The sequence below is a fragment of the Budorcas taxicolor genome, chromosome 8, assembly GCF_023091745.1.
Source record: "Budorcas taxicolor isolate Tak-1 chromosome 8, Takin1.1, whole genome shotgun sequence".
Lineage (NCBI taxonomy): Eukaryota > Metazoa > Chordata > Mammalia > Artiodactyla > Bovidae > Budorcas > Budorcas taxicolor.
In genome coordinates this window covers 29,764,715-29,783,850 of record NC_068917.1, presented here as the reverse complement: position 1 = coordinate 29,783,850, position 19,136 = coordinate 29,764,715, and the positions used below count along the sequence as shown (strand labels likewise).

The following is a 19,136-nucleotide window of genomic DNA, read 5'->3' as shown; positions in this document are numbered from 1 at the left end:
AGTAACCAGCTTTCCTAAAAGGAATAAATCTTTAGAGTGTAAAATGGTCAAAACAGGATTTGGAAGGATTAACCACCATGTGTGGCTTCATTACTCTGTTTGATCTCCATTTGTCTTCTTTCCTTCCATTCATTCGCTCCCTCTTACTGTCTAGCGTCTGCTTAGTTCAGTTTCATCTGTGCTGCTGTTATTCCTTCCCTGTGTTCCCCTGATACCTTGTGTGTGGTGCATCCAGCATATTTGCTGCCAGTGTTACGTATCTGATGCCTCCCTATGGTATGAGTACGTTGTCAGGGACTCTGTCTTTCCTGGATTTCAAATATGGCTTATTGTAGAAAAATCTTTGAATATAAACTCTAATGATATTATTCCCCCCAAGAATGTGTTTTCTTATGACATTTTCAATTTTTAAAACTATGTATGATATACTTTTCTATGAGGAGTAAAGAAAATGTGAATTTTATATTCTTATATTTTTCCAGGTACCACCAGGCTTTGTATATTGCTATTAGCAGGACTAACTGCTAATCATTATGTGACTCAAAGTTTAAAGATGCTTCTCTCCCAAAATCTTCTTTGCAGGGCCCACCCATACAGACTACGGTGTTGCTATATTTTTGTGACTTGCTATAATCTCCCTGCATGACACTTAGTATATACACTTCACTCTAATTGCTTTTAAAATAGATGCTACCTTGTAAGCTTTGTTAAGGTAGAGACCATAGGTGTCTTGTTCATTATAATATCCCTGGGACAGGCTTACAAGAGGATCCTCTCATAATAATTCTCCTTGTCTCCAGATTCAACCTTTGAAGCCCAATGTTTAAATAAAACCCTATTTGAACCTAATGTTCAAGATGAAATGTCAGCCACTAAATATTGGAAGTGTATGCATTAGCTGGGATTCTGTAAGGGGTTGCCATGCAGATGGAATCCTACATTAATATACAGTCCCAACACTGATAATGAACCTGAGAAACCATAGCATCAAGTTAATCATTGGGTCTAACAGTGTCCTAATAAAGCTGTTTCTTCCATGAAAACTGGATTTACCTTCTAGGCACTTCACCTATAAAAATAAAAGCAAAAAAGAAATTGAAATGCTGTCTTTGTGGCACAAAACTAATTTTCCGAAGCAGTTATGTTCAAGGGAAGTAATTAAGTCTTTTTAATGAACACAATATTTCTGTTCTTCATGGGTCTGTTTACTGTCAGAATCTTAGTAAAGAAGTGATTTTGCAAATAGTTCTATTTTATACGTGGTCTAAGTGAAACATGGCAAAAGGCCCACATTGCAAGAATTAACAATGAATTTCCTACTTCAGTCCATAGGCTCCTAGAATTGAAATATAAAAGCAGAATCCTAGAACTTAGAGGCCACATAACCCCATGGTTTTTAAGTGCTTCCCCAGGTCCACAGAAGAACTGCATGGCCACAGCAGGGAGGAGAAGAGATGGGAAGATGGGCAGGAGGACACAAAGATGGGACCTTCGCCTGGAGAGCTTTGCCTTTCCTGCTAATTTCCTCATGAGATTCTGAAAGAAAGGGAGAGTTTAGTGATGAAAAGGGCATGGTTGTGTTTTATCTGTGGACCAGCTTGCACATATAGATAAAGACATTGGTGAAGGTACCATTTTCAGTAGCTGAACTGGTTTAGAGTCTGCTCAAGGCCTGATTCTCTACCGAGCCCTGTTTTTCCTACATCACACTGCCTGCTTTCGAAGTCTCTTATCTCTTTGCCTGCAGCTTCCAGAGCCAAACTCAGCATGATCAACACCATGTCAAAAATCCGTGGCCAGGAGAAAGGGCCAGGTTACCCCCAGGCAGAGGCGCTGCTGGCAGAGGCCATGCTCAAGTTTGGAAGAGAGCTCGGAGATGACTGCAACTTTGGTAACGTGTGCTTCCTCATATTTTCAGTCATCATTTGTCCTGGGGATCTTAGTGCCACCGAAAAAAATCCCTGCAGGAAATAATTAAGACCATTTCATATTTTGATTCTGTTTTGGGTCTTGTACACATGGGCCCCTTATTTGTTTTCAGAGTTGCTTTGTCATTTTTTAGTGTCATTTGTCTTAGAAATTTTATTCACTTTCTTTCTTCCTCATAAGATCCCATCATTACCATAGCTGGCAGACACAGCCAGATGCCTGGATATTTACCACTGTGTGTGTCTGGCAGTGACTGAGCGTTGGGGCAGAGGGAACTGTCACACTCAGCAATGGGTCAACACCCCACTTCACAAGCTTTTTCTTAGTTTCTGCTCATCTGTGTAGGGTACCTAATGTGACACCCCGGGTGAATTCCTTTACCTCGCTCTCCTTGGACCCACAGCTGCCATACTAACCACTTTCTGTTTTCACTCCTTCACAATGTGAGGTCACAGCAAATAACTGTCCTTCCTAACTGAGCCCTGCTCTCCCTTCCAAGTTTTTGCTGAATACATTGACCTTAAACAGATCTCCTCCAGGGGAGAGCGAGTACTGGGAACTTCCCTGGCCGTCCAGTGGTTAAGAATCAGTGCTTCCACTGCAGGGGTCATGGGTTTGATTCCTGATCAGGGAACTAAGATCTCACACTCCACACAGTGTGGCCATAAATAAATAAATAGATGAAAATAAAGAAGGCGCTAGTGGTGAAGAACCACCTGCCAATGCAGGAGATGTAAGAGACATGGGTTCGATCCCTGGGTTGGGAAGATCCCCTGAGGAGGGCATGGCAACCCACTCCAGTATTCTTGCCAGGAGAATCCCAAGGACATAGGAGCCTGCCAGGCTACAGTTCATGGGGTCACAAAGAGTTGGACACAACTAAAGCGACTTAGCATACACACGTGCAAGTACTCATGGAGGGCTTCCCAGGTGGCGCTAGTGGTAAAGAACCCACCTACCAATGCGGGAGACATAAGACATGAGCTCAATCCCTGGGTCAGGAAGATCCCCTGGAGGAGGGCATGGCAACCCACTCCAGTATTCTTGCCTGGAGAATCCCATGGATAGAGGAGTCTGGCAGGCTGCAGTCCATAGGGTCACAAAGAGTCAGACACAACTGAAGTGACTTAGCACACATGCCCAAGTACTTACAAAGGAGGGTTCAGTTCAGTCGCTCAATCGTGTCTGACTCTTTGCAACCTCATGAACCGTGGCATGCCAGGCCTCCCTGTCCATCACATCCACCCATCTCATCCTCTGCTGTCCCCTTCTTCTCCTGCCCTCAATCTTTCCTAGCATCAGTTCAGTTCAGTTCAGTTGCTCAGTTGTGTCCAACTCTGCTACCCCATGAACTGCAGCATGCCAGGCCTCCCTGTCCATCACCAATTCCCGGAGTTTACTCAAACTCATGTCCATCGAGTCAGTGATGCCATCCAGCCATGTCATCCTCTGTCGTCCTCTTCTCCTCCTGCCCCCAATCCCTCCCAGCATCAGGGTCTTCTCCAATGAGTCAACTCTTGGCATGAGGTGGCCAAAGTACTGGAGTTTCAGCTTTAGCATCAATCCTTCCAGTGAACACCCAGGACTGATCTCCTTTAGAATGGACTTGCAGTCCAAGGGACTCCCAAGAATCTTCTCCAACACCACAGTTCAAAAGCATCAATTCTTCAGCACTCAGCTTTCTTCACAGTTCAGTTCTCACAACCATACATGACTACTGGAAAAACCATAGCCTTGACTAGATGGACCTTTATTGGCAAAGTAATGTCTGCATTTGAATATGCTATCTAGGTTGGTCACAACTTTCCTTCCAAGGAGTAAGCATCTTTTAATTTCATGGCTGCAATCACCATCTGCAGTGATTTTGGAGCCCAAAAAAATAAAGTCAGCCACTGTTTCCACTGTTTCCCCATCTATTTCCCATGAAGTAATGGGACCAGATGCCATGATCTTCGTTTTCTGAATGTTGAGCTTTAAGTCAACTTTTTCGCTCTTCTCTTTCATTAAGAGGCTCCTGCAAAGGAGGGTAGGGAGCTTCCAATTCCTTTTCAAAGGAAAAGCAAACTTTTATATTCTCTATAGTAAGGAATGCCGGCCCCCACCCCCAGGGGCATTGAGTCTGTTGTACTCAGTGATATTTCATGAACTGCCTCAGATGGAGAATACATTGATCTCCAGAGGGCATTATATACCGTCTCTTGTCTTGGTTGTCTTCAGAAGACAGGCAGCTGTTCCTGGGTTTGGTCTGTGATGGGCCCTTTTATTGCAAGTGCATTTCATCTTTGTTCTTTAATGTTCAAGGGCTTCCTTATTACCTTGCAGGCCCAGCGCTTGGTGAGGTGGGGGAGGCCATGAGGGAACTCTCGGAGGTCAAGGACTCCTTGGACATGGAAGTGAAGCAGAACTTCATTGACCCCCTTCAGAATCTTCATGACAAAGATCTGAGGGAAATTCAGGTACCTGCTACTAGTTGTTTGGGAACTGGATGTTGGAATTGTACAGATGCAGGTCCCCTGTTCCTTTAGGAAACATTTTTTAAAGCTTACCATGCATGCTGTCAACACTGAGCATGTGAACTGTGAAAAATCCAGCATGAAAAATCAAGATAAATGATAAATGTAGTACTTTTTGCCCCACTATTATGACTGTGCCACTCACGAGTATTACATTTAATTTCTCCATGTTTGGTTTTCAAGTTTTTCAAGCATTTTTCTCCAGAAGGATATTCTTTCCCTGACTATACAATTTTATTAATTATTCTCTGTTTTCTGGGATGATTTCACCCTCTAAAATACCAGCTGTACCAGTTCTTAGCTTGTATACGCAGTTCTTCTTTTACTCTATAAACTTGTGTTTTCATAATGGTTGTTAGACTTGAGGAAGAATACCCAACTATCCTTTCTAAAACATGTAGAACAGTTTAGTTTTTCCAGATAAATAATGTTCAACTGGCTTTAACCTCTAACTAGGTATGTAATGTTTGCTCATCCATTCTTTCAACAGATATCTGTTTAACTTGTGTGAAATTTGATTTTCAGATAAATGAAGTCTCTGCAATCTCTAGCTTAAATCTTCAACCCTGCCGCGCTGTTGCTAGGTGGCAGACTCACTCCAAACCTAACATGTCTCTCTGATTCCAGCGCTCTGTTTTGCAGCTGACTGCAGGTTCAGACATTTTAAAAGGATATTCCTTCCAAAGGAATAGGCACTTAGTTTGGATCAGGGCATGGGCTGGAGGCAGGGTGTGTGGTGGCAGGAAGGTCAAGGATATTCTTCCTCCCTCCTTCTCCTTTCTTCCCCACTCCCAACTTCGTTTTCGTTTCCTTCCCTCTCACTCCCTGAACACCCAGGGTCAAGAGAAATCTAGCACATTTTCCCCACCCATTAATAGGGGGACACTGCAGCTCGTAGGAAAAGAATACTTTGTGGCTTTACAAAACTGCTTTCCAGATTGGTTGCTGGAGGCGTTGGGGCAAGGCTGGGCAGTCCCACTCCTGGACTGTGTGCATCAGGGGTGACGCAAAGGGGAATTGCTGTGCAGTGTTGGGGGTTAGGTCCTGACGAAGGTCTCTTTCAAGTTAGGTCTTAGGACTCAGTGTCACCATCTGTCAGATGGGAGACTTAAACTAATCCATGATTCTCCTAAAGCTGCATCAGTCTGTTAGGGTAAGTGCTGAGACCAAGTTGCCTAGGCCCCAGCCCTGGATATTCTAATTCAGGTGATCAAGACTCTGTAGTTTTAGTAAACATCTTAAGGTGATTCTACTAGACTGGATTACCTCAAAAATAAATCCCTTCCAGCACAAATGTTTTATGATATGAAAAAGGAAGAATACTTTTCTTTCTCACTTCATTTCAAGGAAACCATTTTTCCTCTGCCTTCCCACGAGATACCATTTCCTTGAAGATGGAGACTTGTGAGCCCCATCTGCCTGTGCTTTCTAAACCTTCCTAGCTTCCACCCCTAGTCATAGGGTGGAGAGGCATATATTCCACCTTAGCTTTGACCCAGCAGGGGCAGACAATAAAGGGCATCAGTATTTTCCACAATTTCTTTCTTGCTGTTAATTATTTTTAAAGGTGTTTCCCAAACATAAATGTCTTAGCCTTTAGAAGCATTTGCCCCCATTGATGTGTGTTTCTTTATTTCTCTGGTGACATGATGTTTTAGGACTTAGCCTGTCTTATTTTGGAAGCCAATAGACATGGTAGGGAAGTGAGCTGTAAGTAGTCCTTTTCCATAGGTCCCTTCAAAGCACATTTCTGCCCTTGATTTTTTCAGCATCATCTGAAGAAGTTGGAGGGGCGACGCCTGGACTTTGATTACAAGAAGAAACGACAAGGCAAGATTCCTGATGAAGAGTTACGTCAAGCTCTGGAGAAATTTGATGAGTCTAAGGAGATTGCTGAGTCAAGCATGTTCAATCTCTTAGAGATGGATGTGAGTGACTCTCCTGTGGTTTTTAATTTAACTTCACCTTTGAGGAACAGGATTAATGTGTTAAAGGGTTATGTAATTTAAAATGTGAGTGACTGATAGTGCTATGTGGTGAAAGCTTCAGTAGATAGTTATTTTTTAAAATAATTTAAAATTATAAAGTAGACTGAGAAATTGTAAAGCTGTTTCTATATTCCTGTAGTTTGCTGTGAGCTTCCCAGATGGTACTAGTGATAAAGAATCCACCTGCCAGTGCAGGAGACACAAGACTCGGGTTCAATCCCTGGGTCAGGAAGAGGCCCTGCAGTAGATACAGCAACACATTCCGGTAATCTTACATAGAAAAAGTCTATGGACAGAGGAGCTGGCAGGCTGCAGTCCATGGGGTAGCAAAGAATCAGATACAAGTGAGCACACACACACACACACACACACACACACACACACGACAGCACAACAAAAAGTTCGATGTAACTAGATTTTTGTCTGCTAATAATCTTAAACTACTATAAATAGTAGGGAGATAAAGAATGTTTCAGTTGACATGGGCTTCCCTGGTGGCTCAGATGGTAAAGAATCTGCCTGCAATGCTGGAGACCTGGGTTCAGTCCCTGGGTTGGGAAGATCGCCTGGAGAAGGGAATGGCTACCCACTCCAGTATTCTTGCCTGGAGAATTCCATGACAGAGGAGTCTGGCAGGCTACAGTCTATGGCATCACAAAGAGTCAGACACAACTGAGTGACTTTCACTTTCTGATGACCTATATAAGTCCAATAGTTTAAGCAAATAGTCTGTTGAAATGTGAAGTGTAAGGCAAATTGACTTCAGATTAAATAAGAAAATCAGTCATTGTAGTCAGTAAGTATGTGTCCAATATACATTCAGTTCAGTTCAGTCACTCCGTCATGTCAAACTCTTTGCGACCCCATGGACTGCAGCACACCAGGCTTCCCCGTCCATCACCATCTCCCGGAGCTTGCTCAAACTCAAGTCCATCGAGTCAGTGATGCCATCCAACCATCTCATCCTCTGTCATCCCCTTCCCCCTCTGCCTTCAGTCTTTCCCAGCATCAGGGTCTCATTCCAGTGAGTCAGTTCTTCACATCAGGTGGCCAAAGTACTGGAGATTCAGCTTCAGCATCAGTCCTTCCAACAAATATTCAGGACTGATTTCCTTTAGGATGGACTGGTTGGATCTCCTTGCAGTCCAAGGGACTCTCAACAGTCTTCTCCAACACCACAGTTCAAAAGCATTGATTCTTCGGTGCCAGCTTCATGTATGGTTAAGATGGTCTATATTTTGAGGTAAAGTTCACCTTTTCTTTCCAAAGGTAATTACAATTAAGGTTGAAGATTGTCACATAGATACTACATTTGGGATATAGGTGAGATAGTTTAAAAGTTGCCTTCACATTTCCAGAATGCTGAATTATTTTGCATGGCTTTAAAATTTGCTTTCTAACCACTTATGTCATAAGACCTGTTAACCAGATTTTCTGTCCTTGCTTATCTTCACCTCTAGCCCCATCAGTTGTTCACCAGCTTCTGCCAAGATATTTACAGAGCCTTTAGGTATTTACCACCCCCCTTGATTGGTGACAGGGGAGGCATGTTGAACATATCCAGACTTGCAGACTCTCCAGGAACATTGCTAGTTTGTGATTATGTAAAACAATGTGTCCATCTACCTACCGAGGAGGAACACCATGAGGGAGAGGGTGACCTGAGACACAGCATCCCTTCTCTTCACCAAGGACCCAGCCCCACTCCAAAACTCATGGGGTAGCATTGCCTGTATTCACTCAGAGGCCGCTATTCAACTGGATCACAACACAAGACACAACATGACGAGTAACCAAGGATGCTCAGAATATTAGAGGTGGAGTGAGCCCAAGGTGTCACTTAACCCAGCCCTTTTACATTGCAGATGAGGGTCAGAGAGAACAAAAGATTTTCTGTCAAACCACACTGCCTCCCATAGTGCCTCATATGAGAAATCAATATTTACATTTTTATTAACAGCACTGATATTGACTTAGCATGAGAAGTATAGACAGCAAAGAATGTTCTTGTCAATGCATCTTGTCCTATAGAAAGTCAGTCAAAGAAGCCAAATCCTAATCAGAAGGTTGTGGCTAAGCATGAGACTGTTTGATGAGAGCTTTGTAATCTCTGGGAGGATTCTGACTAACGTTTCTTCTCCTAGAACTAGAGTTTCCAAGCACAGGGATGCTTTCTTTTCTTTAATCAATTTGTTACCTGCAAAGCTATCAGTTAGCCTGGCTCCCTGCACAGTCATGGGCACTGCCAAGCACTGGGCTGTGTGTCAGGGGTAGCTGCGTCATTTGGACTGGGCGGTAGCAGATGGTTCAGGACTGTCAGCTGGTAACTAAGACGTGATTTGCCTGTTGATCTGCAGATCGAGCAGGTGAGCCAGCTGTCTGCGCTCGTCCAAGCCCAGCTGGAGTACCATAAGCAGGCAGTCCAGATCCTGCAGCAGGTCACCGTCAGACTGGAGGAAAGGTATTGTACAGTTCCCTGCATTTCCCATTTCCATTTCCTTGCTATCAAATGGTGTATAGAGAAGTGGAAATATCAGAATACATTAGAAGAAAAACTTTCTTCAGGATTCCTACTGATCCTACATAAGCACCTTGTGAATCATTGGTTTAGATTTTATATTGTCTTGGGCTCTGTTTTCCTTCGTTTCCTTCTCTTTCCTTCATCCCTTCCTAATATTGTGTCTGGGCTTCCCTGGTGGCTCCGTGGTGAAGAATTTACCTGCCAGTGCAGGAGACGTAGGTTCGATCTCTGGGTCGGGAAGATCCCTGGAAAAGGAAATGGCAACCCACTCCAGTATTCTTGCCTGGGAAATCCTATGGATAGAAGAGCCTGGTGAGCTACAGTCCATGGGGTCACAAAAGAATTGGACACAACTTAGTGACCAACCAACAATCATCATGTGTTTTATGAGCAATCAATACGTAGGTAACACTTTGTCTGCTGCAGATGGGACCCCCAGGAGGCTACTGATGATAATGGATGTGGTTTGCCATCCAGCTATGCTATGGGTACTGAAGGCATATCATCATCAGTCATGTAACAGCCCTGTAAACCAAGTATTGTTAACCTCACCTAACAGACCAGCAAACCTGGGCTCAGGGTCATGCAGCGGTGCCGCAGGAGCTCCCGTGTAAGCATGACCTATTGGAAAGCTTGTGTCGTTTCACACTTTGTGTTTCTCTAAGTGGTGAGGAGGTCCATCAGAGGGAGCTGATTACTTATGCCTGTTCAGCCTGCTCAGATGGGCCCCGTATCCTGGCTGGGATGGTGTAATTATTAGAGCTGTGAGGCACAGCCTGCACAGCTGTCTGTGGTGGCCCTGTGCTGTGTAATACGTGTTATTTTATTTGAGCTGAATGTGTGCACATCAAAGGATTGCCTCAAGAGATTTTATTCTCAGCTTATGGCCAGATTAGGCTCTCAGAGCTGATGATACGGCTATCAATGCACAAGGCCTTCTGCCGGTATAGGGCTGTGTTATGAGAAACTTCCTCAACCTGTTGCCATGTGGCCAGCCTCTTCCTCTCCTCAGTGTCTTCCTTGACCAGTGTTTGGACAGGGAACCCTTGTGGAAACATGTGTCATGCTCTGAAGCCTCTAGGAGGGTTGAAAGCCATGCATTTCATCGTACTAAAGAAGCGTGATGCATCTTTGTGACATCTGCTGAGCAGGAAGGCCACTTTTCTTTCTTCCTTCTGAACTATGTTCAGAGCTGTCATTTTACAATTGCCATACGCTAGACGGCCCCCACACTTGCGGATTGGCTGTGCACTTTGCTTAGTGAGCATCTGGCGCTGTGGAAAACACTCCGGGGTGTGCAGAATACGTTTGCTGCCTGTACATTTCCCACTTCCTCCCGTCTCCCTTGGATTCTTTCTCCTTCCTCTGTGCTGTACCCAGGGTATACCTTATTTCCTCCTCTCCTCCCTCCACACATTCTCAAGCTCAGTAGGGAATAACTGTCTTCTGGGAACAGCTGTTCATCTAGAAATGACTGCTAACCATCTTTTACTTTTCTCCTCAAACCCTCTCTGACTTCTCCATGGACAGGTAGACTCCTCACCCCCAGCTCTACCTCTGTGTTCCTATAACATTTTATGCAGATCTCCATAATAGTGTTTACTACAGTTTACAGTAATCGGTTGTTTATGTTCTGTCTTCCCACCAGACCATAAGCTTGAGGGTAAGGCCTGTGACTGATTGGTCTTTGTGTTCCTGGCACTTAACACAGTGCATCCTTGCAAAGTGAGCTCTGAGTAAATGAGGGAGCAAGTGAGAGGAAGAATGAAGACAGTGAGGGTATAACCATAGAGGGTGTGACTGTGGCATAAAACATGGAGAAAGACACAGAAAAGAAAACTAAGGATCCTTTCTCATATTCCACAATGGTGGATTGGTGGGTAACCTAAGTATTTTATGGATTTTATGGCTTTTCTTTTTGTGTCTTAATTGGCTGCATCCCCTTTTTCTTTTTAATGCAGAATAAGACAAGCTTCATCCCAGCCAAGAAGGGAGTATCAGCCTAAACCTCGAATGAGCCTGGAGTTTTCAACTGGGGACAGCACTCAGCCCAATGGGGGCCTTTCCCACACAGGCACCCCCAAACCTGCAGGTAAGGAGCTGATAGCTGCAGAATCCATTCCACAGGCCTTGGGCACCCCCAGTCGACATGCTTCCAGAAATTATAGGAGTGGTCCAGTCTGGCTATGTGAGGCATACACCGTAATATATTTCTTACAGAATGGTGTTATCAGATAGAAACTTAATGGAGTTCCTTCTTGTCTCATTGACTCTCCCTTCCTCTCCTTTACTCTCTCCCCTCTATTAAACTTTCTTTGTAAGTCCCTTATTCTCTCACTGTCCACCATCAGCCCACACTTACTTGCTGCAGCAAGCACATTTGATTTTGACCTGACTTTGTAGTCTTAAAATCACCTTAATATGTCAGTTTCATTGTAGAGATGTCATGGGTTTTTTTCCGCCTGTTTTTCTGCTTGTATGAATCTTGCCTGCATAAAGGTGAATGCCCCTGGACAGCATGTGCCCACATACACTCACTTATAACCCACAGACAGCAGCTCTAGGAAACTGGATTCCTGGAACCAAAGAAACGCATGGGCGAGTATATTTGCAGGTGAATATATTCTGAGTCTCAATAGCTGCTCGACTTTCCTCCTCTCCCTACCCTCCAGCCAGTTCACTGTGCTGTGGTAACAGGTTGGTACAATAAAAGTGAAAACTCATTTTCTATCAAGGATATTGGTGTATACCTAGTAATGTATCCTTTTAGCTGATACCACTGCTGTCCACCCGCTATATGCAGATCGGGTAAAAGCCTGTGCTTGCGATATATTCAGCCTTAGTAATCTGCTTGGTTCAAGAAGAGGAACTGTCTGATACTAGATGTGGACTGTAAGGATATGCAGCTTTCTTCCATGTTTCTTGCATCCCCAGTGCTCAGTGTTCGATGGGAGGAAACATAGGTGTCCTCAGGAGACTACAAAGGAAAGAAGTGACGTGTGTGATGATGGTGGGAGCGCTCTGCCCCTTGTGCGGAGCTGGTGCTCAGAGCACTCCGTGTGTGGATAACAGCAGTGGTTTTTAGAAGTTAGCTGGTTACAAAGACTAGTCATGTAAGTTATAGGTAACCTGTTCTCCGGTGCTCAGAAACCAATCACATATTCCATGTTTCTCTCGGAGACTCAACTTGCTTTCTCTAAATAAAAATAAATAAATGTTATTGTTCCCCTTCAAAGCCATCTAGGTGGCATGGATCTGCATGCACCTGTCTGAGTCTATTCGTATATGTGTATGCCTACTCTGTCAGTATGCTTACTGATTTAACATAAATCTCTTTTAAGATAAGGGCCCATCCATCATTATTTAAATCAAGGTAAATATATTATTTTTCTATGCCATAGCTCTGATGGGCACACATCATAGTCATATATGCGGTATATTAATGCACAGGTATAATTATATCACTTTTATATAATCTCATTTAATAGCTGCAGTAATACCATGGAATAAGTTCTAACTGTTCATTCCAGGTTTAGACAAAGCAACTGAGACTGAAGTACCTTATGCAAGGTCACAGAGAGTAAGAACTTGAACACAATGTTTTATATTGTCTTGTTTGTCACTATATTACAGCAACTTCCAGAGACTGAGGTCTTTATTTTTAAGAAGTGTGAACCACACTGTTATTCTGATGCTGCAAAACATTGTCCATGTAATGAACTGTACTATTTCATACAGGCAGAGATCTTAAAGTGCTAGTGTGGAAAGGATTTTGGCCATGCTCCATTATGAACCTAAATTTCCTATGCTGTGCTGTGCTAAGTCACTTCAGTTGTGTCTGACTCTTTGCAGCCCTATGGACTGTAGCTCACTAGGCTCCTCTGTTCATGGGATTTCCCAGGCAAAAATACTGGAGTGGGTTGCCATGCCCTCCTCCAGGGGACCTTTCTGACCCAAAGATCGAACCCTTGTCTCTTACGTCTCCTGCATTGGCAGGTGGGTTCTTTACCACTAGTGCCACTTGGGAAGTCCAAATCTCTCTAAGACTCCTTAAGTCATTGGGTCTTCCATCTCTGCACATTGTTAGGAAGCCCAGCCTCGATGAACTGTGTTGTATGTACCAAAAGAATAGATGTGACCAATTTTTAATACTGGAAAAAGAAACAGGAATTCAGCAACTCCCAGAAACGTGAGAGAACTTCTGAAGACTGGTAGAGAGCAAGGTGCCATGTAGCAGACACTGGGGACCAGTGCCAAGAGGAAGCTTCAGCAGGAAGAGGAGAGGGAGGAGCCGAGGGCGGGCAGCAAGGCAGGCAGGTGCCGCAGGCAGTAGTCGCGTGTGTTAAATTCCCCTTGTCTCTCTGTGTTCTTCTCTCCTGCTCTCACTCCCAGGTGCCCCAATGGATCAGCCCTGCTGCCGAGCTCTGTACGACTTTGAACCTGAAAATGAAGGGGAGTTGGGTTTTAAAGAGGGTGATATCATCACACTCACTAACCAGATTGATGAGAACTGGTATGAGGGGATGCTCCACGGCCAGTCAGGCTTCTTCCCCATCAATTATGTGGAGATTCTGGTTGCTCTGCCCCACTAGGATGTTAACGCTGGCTGCCTCACCTCTTCTTGACCCAGATAGTTAGGTTTAACCACTGCTTTGGTAATGCTGCTTACAATACATCCCAAGTGCAGGCTGCAGTGGTCCAAGTCGTCAAGCCCCACTGAGTACGTTTGGTTGACTTGTGTGATCCCACAAGAGTCATGGTGATGGATGATATCTTCTTAGCCTGGTGGGCATGGCATGTGCTTTTACAATACCATTTGAGACCAGCCAGTAGTCACAGAACTGCTGTTTACACAGTTCTCAGGAGGCTGTGGCCTCTGAGAATTTGACCATGAGCCACATCACATATCCACCATCCTACTGAAGATATTGTCTATCACCGGCGGGCCGTCTCAAGGTCTCAGGTTCTCCATTTAAGTAGAAGAGAAAGTTCTTGTTTTCACATCAGCCCCTCCCAAACGTGTGAGTCACAGAACTGTCCAAGAAAGCCTCCCTCACCAGCAAATTATCTTCTGGTCTGAATGAGTGAATTCCTGGACGCTCTCATAGAAAGTGTTGAGTGTGGGTTCAAAGCCTTCTCTGAAAAGTCTCCTTTGTTCCCCTGCTTCTGCCTGTTTCTGAGGCTCAGCTGGTTTTCTTCCCTCCCTGCTGTTAAAGCCAGACGGTGATTCCCATTTATCTCTAAGTAAGACAGTCATCATGTTGTGGGAGGAGCTGAAGAGGTTCTCTACTATGAGGAATTGGAAAGGACCTGGTCACCAAGCTTTCCTTTCTTGCTGTACAGAAACCAGATATGTATACAGGGCATTTCTGAAGGTACACGGAAGGGGGAACAGATGTCTTCACTTCAGTTCTGTTTGTGAATTACATGTTTCATGAATCCATTTGGTACAGAAACACAAGGAGAGCACTCGAAACCATTTCTCCACTAGTTCATAGACCAAGAAACAGTAACTATCTTCCCATTCCACTTTCACCTTGTGTTCTTTGAACATCGTTTGTGCATATTCTGCCCTCAATGAGGACCAAATAAAGACGATTTTTGTGCTTAGCAGTTTAAGATGTGTGGCTGCATATGCAAGACTCTTTTGCAGTTCAGTAATGACATTTATTTCTGTCCCTTCTATCTCCTCTTCATTTTGTGTGTACAGTGCTATGCGTACGCTTATGAGTTGTTGTTGTTGTTTTTTTTGTATCAGTCATTAAAGTCTTGTTAGGTATCCAGAGTTCTATTTATCTAGCTGTACAGATTCTTCCAGAGGTTCAATGTGCTGCTTCGGATGCGCCACTTGCGGTTGTGGATCATGTGGAGTGAAAGGCAAATCTTACTGCTTAATGTATAAAGTCTTCCCACGGGAAGCGTTGCTGTTTCCAATAAATATTGCTGAAGACAGAACCAAAGGCTCCAGTGCTTTATTTTGTGTTAGTTGCCCGGGTCCAGCGGTGGGTGGACTAGTCTTCATTGCCTTCTGATACAGCCAAAGCAGACCTGCTTCCAACCTCAGACCTACTTCTCTGTAAGCAGGGCAAGTTCCATTATCAAGAAGGAGTTAGCCGGGACACTGGTAACTTCTTGGTAACCCTGGAAAGGAGGAGATTTGAAAAAAAAAAAAAGATAAGAAAGTAGGAAGAAAAAGACTTCTATAAAAGTTAAATGAGATAGCATCATGTTGATATCATGAGAAGAATATAATGTTCAGAGGAGCAAATAAAAGATATCATTTCAATCAGTCTTTTGTTTTCTTTCATGCTTGAAGAGAAAGGAATCGACATGGAAATACAGATTGGCCAAAAGCCAGCATTCTTTTCTCTTGCTGTGTCTACTGAGGGTGTGGGGTGGGAGGAGGGGAGCAGTGCATACAGAATATGTATTTCCTGAGCTCCTGAGAAAATAAACATGTTCTTTGTGTACTGGGTGTCCTTGTATTCTTCCATGCTGAGGGCAATAATCCAAAAGTTCTAATATAAAGCAAGTAGTTTTAATCTAACTTCTAAAGATTTACAGAAGATATGCTAACTAACATATATATTATATATAATTTCTCTAACTGAAATTTTTTTTCTACCTGTGAGTTAGAGTATTACAGATCAATTCTTCAAACCAGTTTAAAGAAGAAATTACCAATGATTTTATTGTGAATGGAGAAAATCCAGAAGAATCACAGGTAAACTATTAGACTCAGTAAGTAAATTTAATAGGATTACTGGATATATAATCAATATCCAAAAAATGTAATATACCAGTAACGGTCAATTAGAAAAAAGTAATTAAAATATACATCATTTACAAAGGCATAAAAATTCAAGTCCGTAGATATAAATCTAATAAGAATTATGTAAGAACTCTACATAGAAATTTATGAAACATGTTTGAGAAAAAATAAACACCCTAAATGAGTGAAGAGATATTTATGGATTGAAAAACTCAACACTGTAAATATGTTATTTCTACTCAGATTGACGTATAGGTTTAGCGCAATTTCAACCAAAATCTCAGGAAGTTTTGAAAATTGACAAGCATATCATAAAAGTTATGTGAAAATGCAAGTGGATATTTCTTTCTAAAGAAGAACAACAAAGATGGAGGACGTTTTCTTGATATAAAACATGAAGTTACAGTAATTAAGAAAGTGTGATGTTGATACGGGGACAGGACAATAGATGATCCGTGCAGAAGAGCAAGTCCGGATAGAAGCCTGTATATAGTCAAGCAATATTTGAACCAGTGAAGCATTCTGTTGTCTTTAACGCTACACATGCCAATGTGGCCGTACTTGGGTAATAGTAGTTCTGTAACATCAAAGGGAAACTAGCAGCAAGACCCAGCACCACACGGAGTAATCTCATAATGTGTTAATGTCAAACGAAAAAAGTGAACAATAAGAATGGCATGACTGAGAACTGAAGTTTCCCTTACACTGTTTATAGTATATAACATACACCCTGGAATTTGCCAACACTTATTCTATCCATTTAGCAATGGTTTAGGATATTAAGATTATCCCAAAGCTCTTTTCAAGACAGCTTCTAGAGTTCTAAATCAAACCATGTAGGCACTTTTTAAGACTCATTTCAAGACCATCTTATTAACCAGATTAAGAACCAAATTGCTGATTATCAGAGAAATGAAAATGCTCCAATGAGGGATCACCTCACACCAATCAGAATGGCCATCATCAAAATGTCTCCAGACACTAAATGCCGGAGAGGGTGTGGAGAAAAGGAAACACTCCTAAGTTGCTGGTGGGAATGTAAATTAGTTGAGACATCATGGAGAGCAATATGGAGATTCCTCAAAAGCTAAAAAAGCTAAAGATTTAGCATATGATCCAGAAATCCCAATCCTAGGCATATATGCAGACAAGATGAAGACTAATTTGAAAAGACATATACACCCTAACGTTCATCAGTCAGTCATTTCAGTCGCTCAGTCGTGTCTGACTGTTTGTGACCCTATGGACTACCTCATGCCAGGCTTCCCTGTCCATCACCAACTCTTGGAGCTTGCTCAAACTCATGTCCATCGAGTCCATGATGCCATTCAACCATCTCATCCTCTGTCATCCTCTTTTCCTCCTACCTTCAGTCTTTCCCAGCATCAGGGTCTTTTCTAATGAGTCAGTTCTTTGTATCAGGAGGCCAAAGTATTGGAGCTTCAGTTTCCGCATCAGTCCTTCCAGTGAATATCAGGACTGTTTTCCTTAAGGATTGACTGGTTTGATCTCCTCACAGTCCAAGGGACTCTCAAGAGTCTTTTCCAACACCACAGTGAAAAGTATCAGTTCTTTGGCACTCAGCTTTCTTTATGCTCCAATTCTCACGTCCATACATGACTACTGGAAAAATCATAACTTTGACTATATGGATCTTTGTCAGTAATATCTGTGCTTTTAATATGCTATCTAGGTTGGTCATAGCTTTTCTTCCAAGGAGCAATCATCTTTTCATTTCATGGTTGTAGTCACCATCTGCAGTGATCTTGGAGCCCCACCCAAAACGAAGTCTGTCACTGTTTCCATTGTTTCCCCATCTATTTGCCATGAAATGATGGGATCAGATGCCATGATCTTAGCTTTTTGAATGCTGAGTTTTAAGCCAGCTTTTTCACTCTCATCTTTCACTTTTATCAAGCAGGTCTTTAATTCCTCTTCACTTTCTGCCATAAGGATGGTGTCATCTGCATATTTGAGGTTATTGATATTTCTCCTAGCAATCTTCATTACAGCTTGTGCTTCATCCAGTCTGGCATTTCGCATGATGTACTCTGCATATAAGTTAAATAAGCAAGGTGAAAATATACAGCCTTGATGTACTCCTTTCCCAATTTGGAACCAGTCTGTTGTTCCATGTCTGGTTCTAACTGGTGCTCCTTGACCTGCATACAGGTTTCTCAGGAGGCAGGTAGAGTGGTCTAGTAGTCCCATCCCTTTAAGAATGTTCCAGTTTGTTTGATCCACACAGTCAAAGGCTTTGGTGTAGTCATTGAAGCAGAAATAGATGTTTTTCTGGAATTCTCTCGCTTTTTCTATGATCCAGTGGATGTTGGCAATTTGATCTCTGGTTCTTCTGCCTTCTTAAAATCCAGCTTGAACATCTGGAAGTTCTTGGTTCATGTACTGTTGAAGCTAACTTGGAGAATTTTGAACATTACTTTGCTACTGTGTGAGATGAGTGCAATTGTGCAGTAGTTTGAAGATTCTTTGGCATCGCCTTTCTTTGGGATCGGAATGAAAATTAACCTTTACCACCTTGGAAAACTGTGGCCACTGCTGAGTTTTCCAAATTTGCTGGCATATTGAGTGTAGCACTTTCACAGCATCATCTTTTAGGATTTGAAATAGCTCATCTGGTATTCCATCACCTCCACTAGCTTTGTGCGTTGTGATACTTCCTAAGGCCCACTTGACTTCACACTCTAGGATGTCTGGCTCTAGATGAGTGATCACATCATCATGATTATCTGGGTCGTGAAGATCTTTTTTGAATAGTTCTTCTGTGTATTCTTGCCACCTCTCCTTAATATCTTCTGCTTCTGTTAGGTCCATACCGTTTCTGTCCTATATTGTGCCCGTCTTTGCATGAAATGTTCCCTTGGTATCTCTAATTTTCTTGAAGAGATCTCTAGTCTTTCCCATTCTGTTGTTTTCCTCTATATCTTTGCATTTATCACTTAGGAAGACTTTCTTATCTCTCCTTGCTATTCTCTGGAACTCTGCATTCAGATGGATATATCTTTCCTTTTCTCTCTTGTCTTTCACTTCTCTTCTTTTCTCAGTCATTTGTAAGGCCTCCTCAGACAACCATTTTGCCTTTTTGCATTTCTTCTTGTGGATTGTTTTGATCACTGCCTCCTATACTGTTGCATTCCTTTAATGGACTGGAACATGGTGGTCTGGAGTCAACAATAAAATGCGAGAGAGAGAAAGGGGCTAATAGTCCCTGGTTTACACAGAGAACCAATAAAGCCCTAGAACAGGGCTTGTACCACTCACAAAGGCGTAGGGTGTCCTCTCAAGGAGGTCTTGAAAGCCCGGGGAAGAAAAGTGAGCTCGGCAGGTTTCCAAACTCCAGAGAATTAGCCAGAGGAAGAGAGAGAGAGAGAGAGAAAGAAGGACACGGGGACCCA

The 19,136-nt window shown here is 42.9% G+C and overlaps 1 protein-coding gene across 1 annotated transcript in view; it reads left to right on the top strand.

Moving 5' to 3' along the window:
- Window positions 1–14,761, top strand: part of SH3GL2 (SH3 domain containing GRB2 like 2, endophilin A1) — a 223,064-nt gene extending 208,303 nt beyond the window's left edge. The window contains exons 4-9 of the mRNA XM_052644954.1: window positions 1,748–1,891; window positions 4,252–4,385; window positions 6,212–6,370; window positions 8,788–8,891; window positions 10,913–11,043; window positions 13,344–14,761. Coding sequence (XP_052500914.1) covers window positions 1,748–1,891; window positions 4,252–4,385; window positions 6,212–6,370; window positions 8,788–8,891; window positions 10,913–11,043; window positions 13,344–13,543 — 872 coding nt within the window. The 3' untranslated portion in view covers window positions 13,544–14,761. The remainder of the gene's footprint in view (window positions 1–1,747; window positions 1,892–4,251; window positions 4,386–6,211; window positions 6,371–8,787; window positions 8,892–10,912; window positions 11,044–13,343) is intronic.
- Window positions 14,762–19,136: the final 4,375 nt, after the last annotated feature.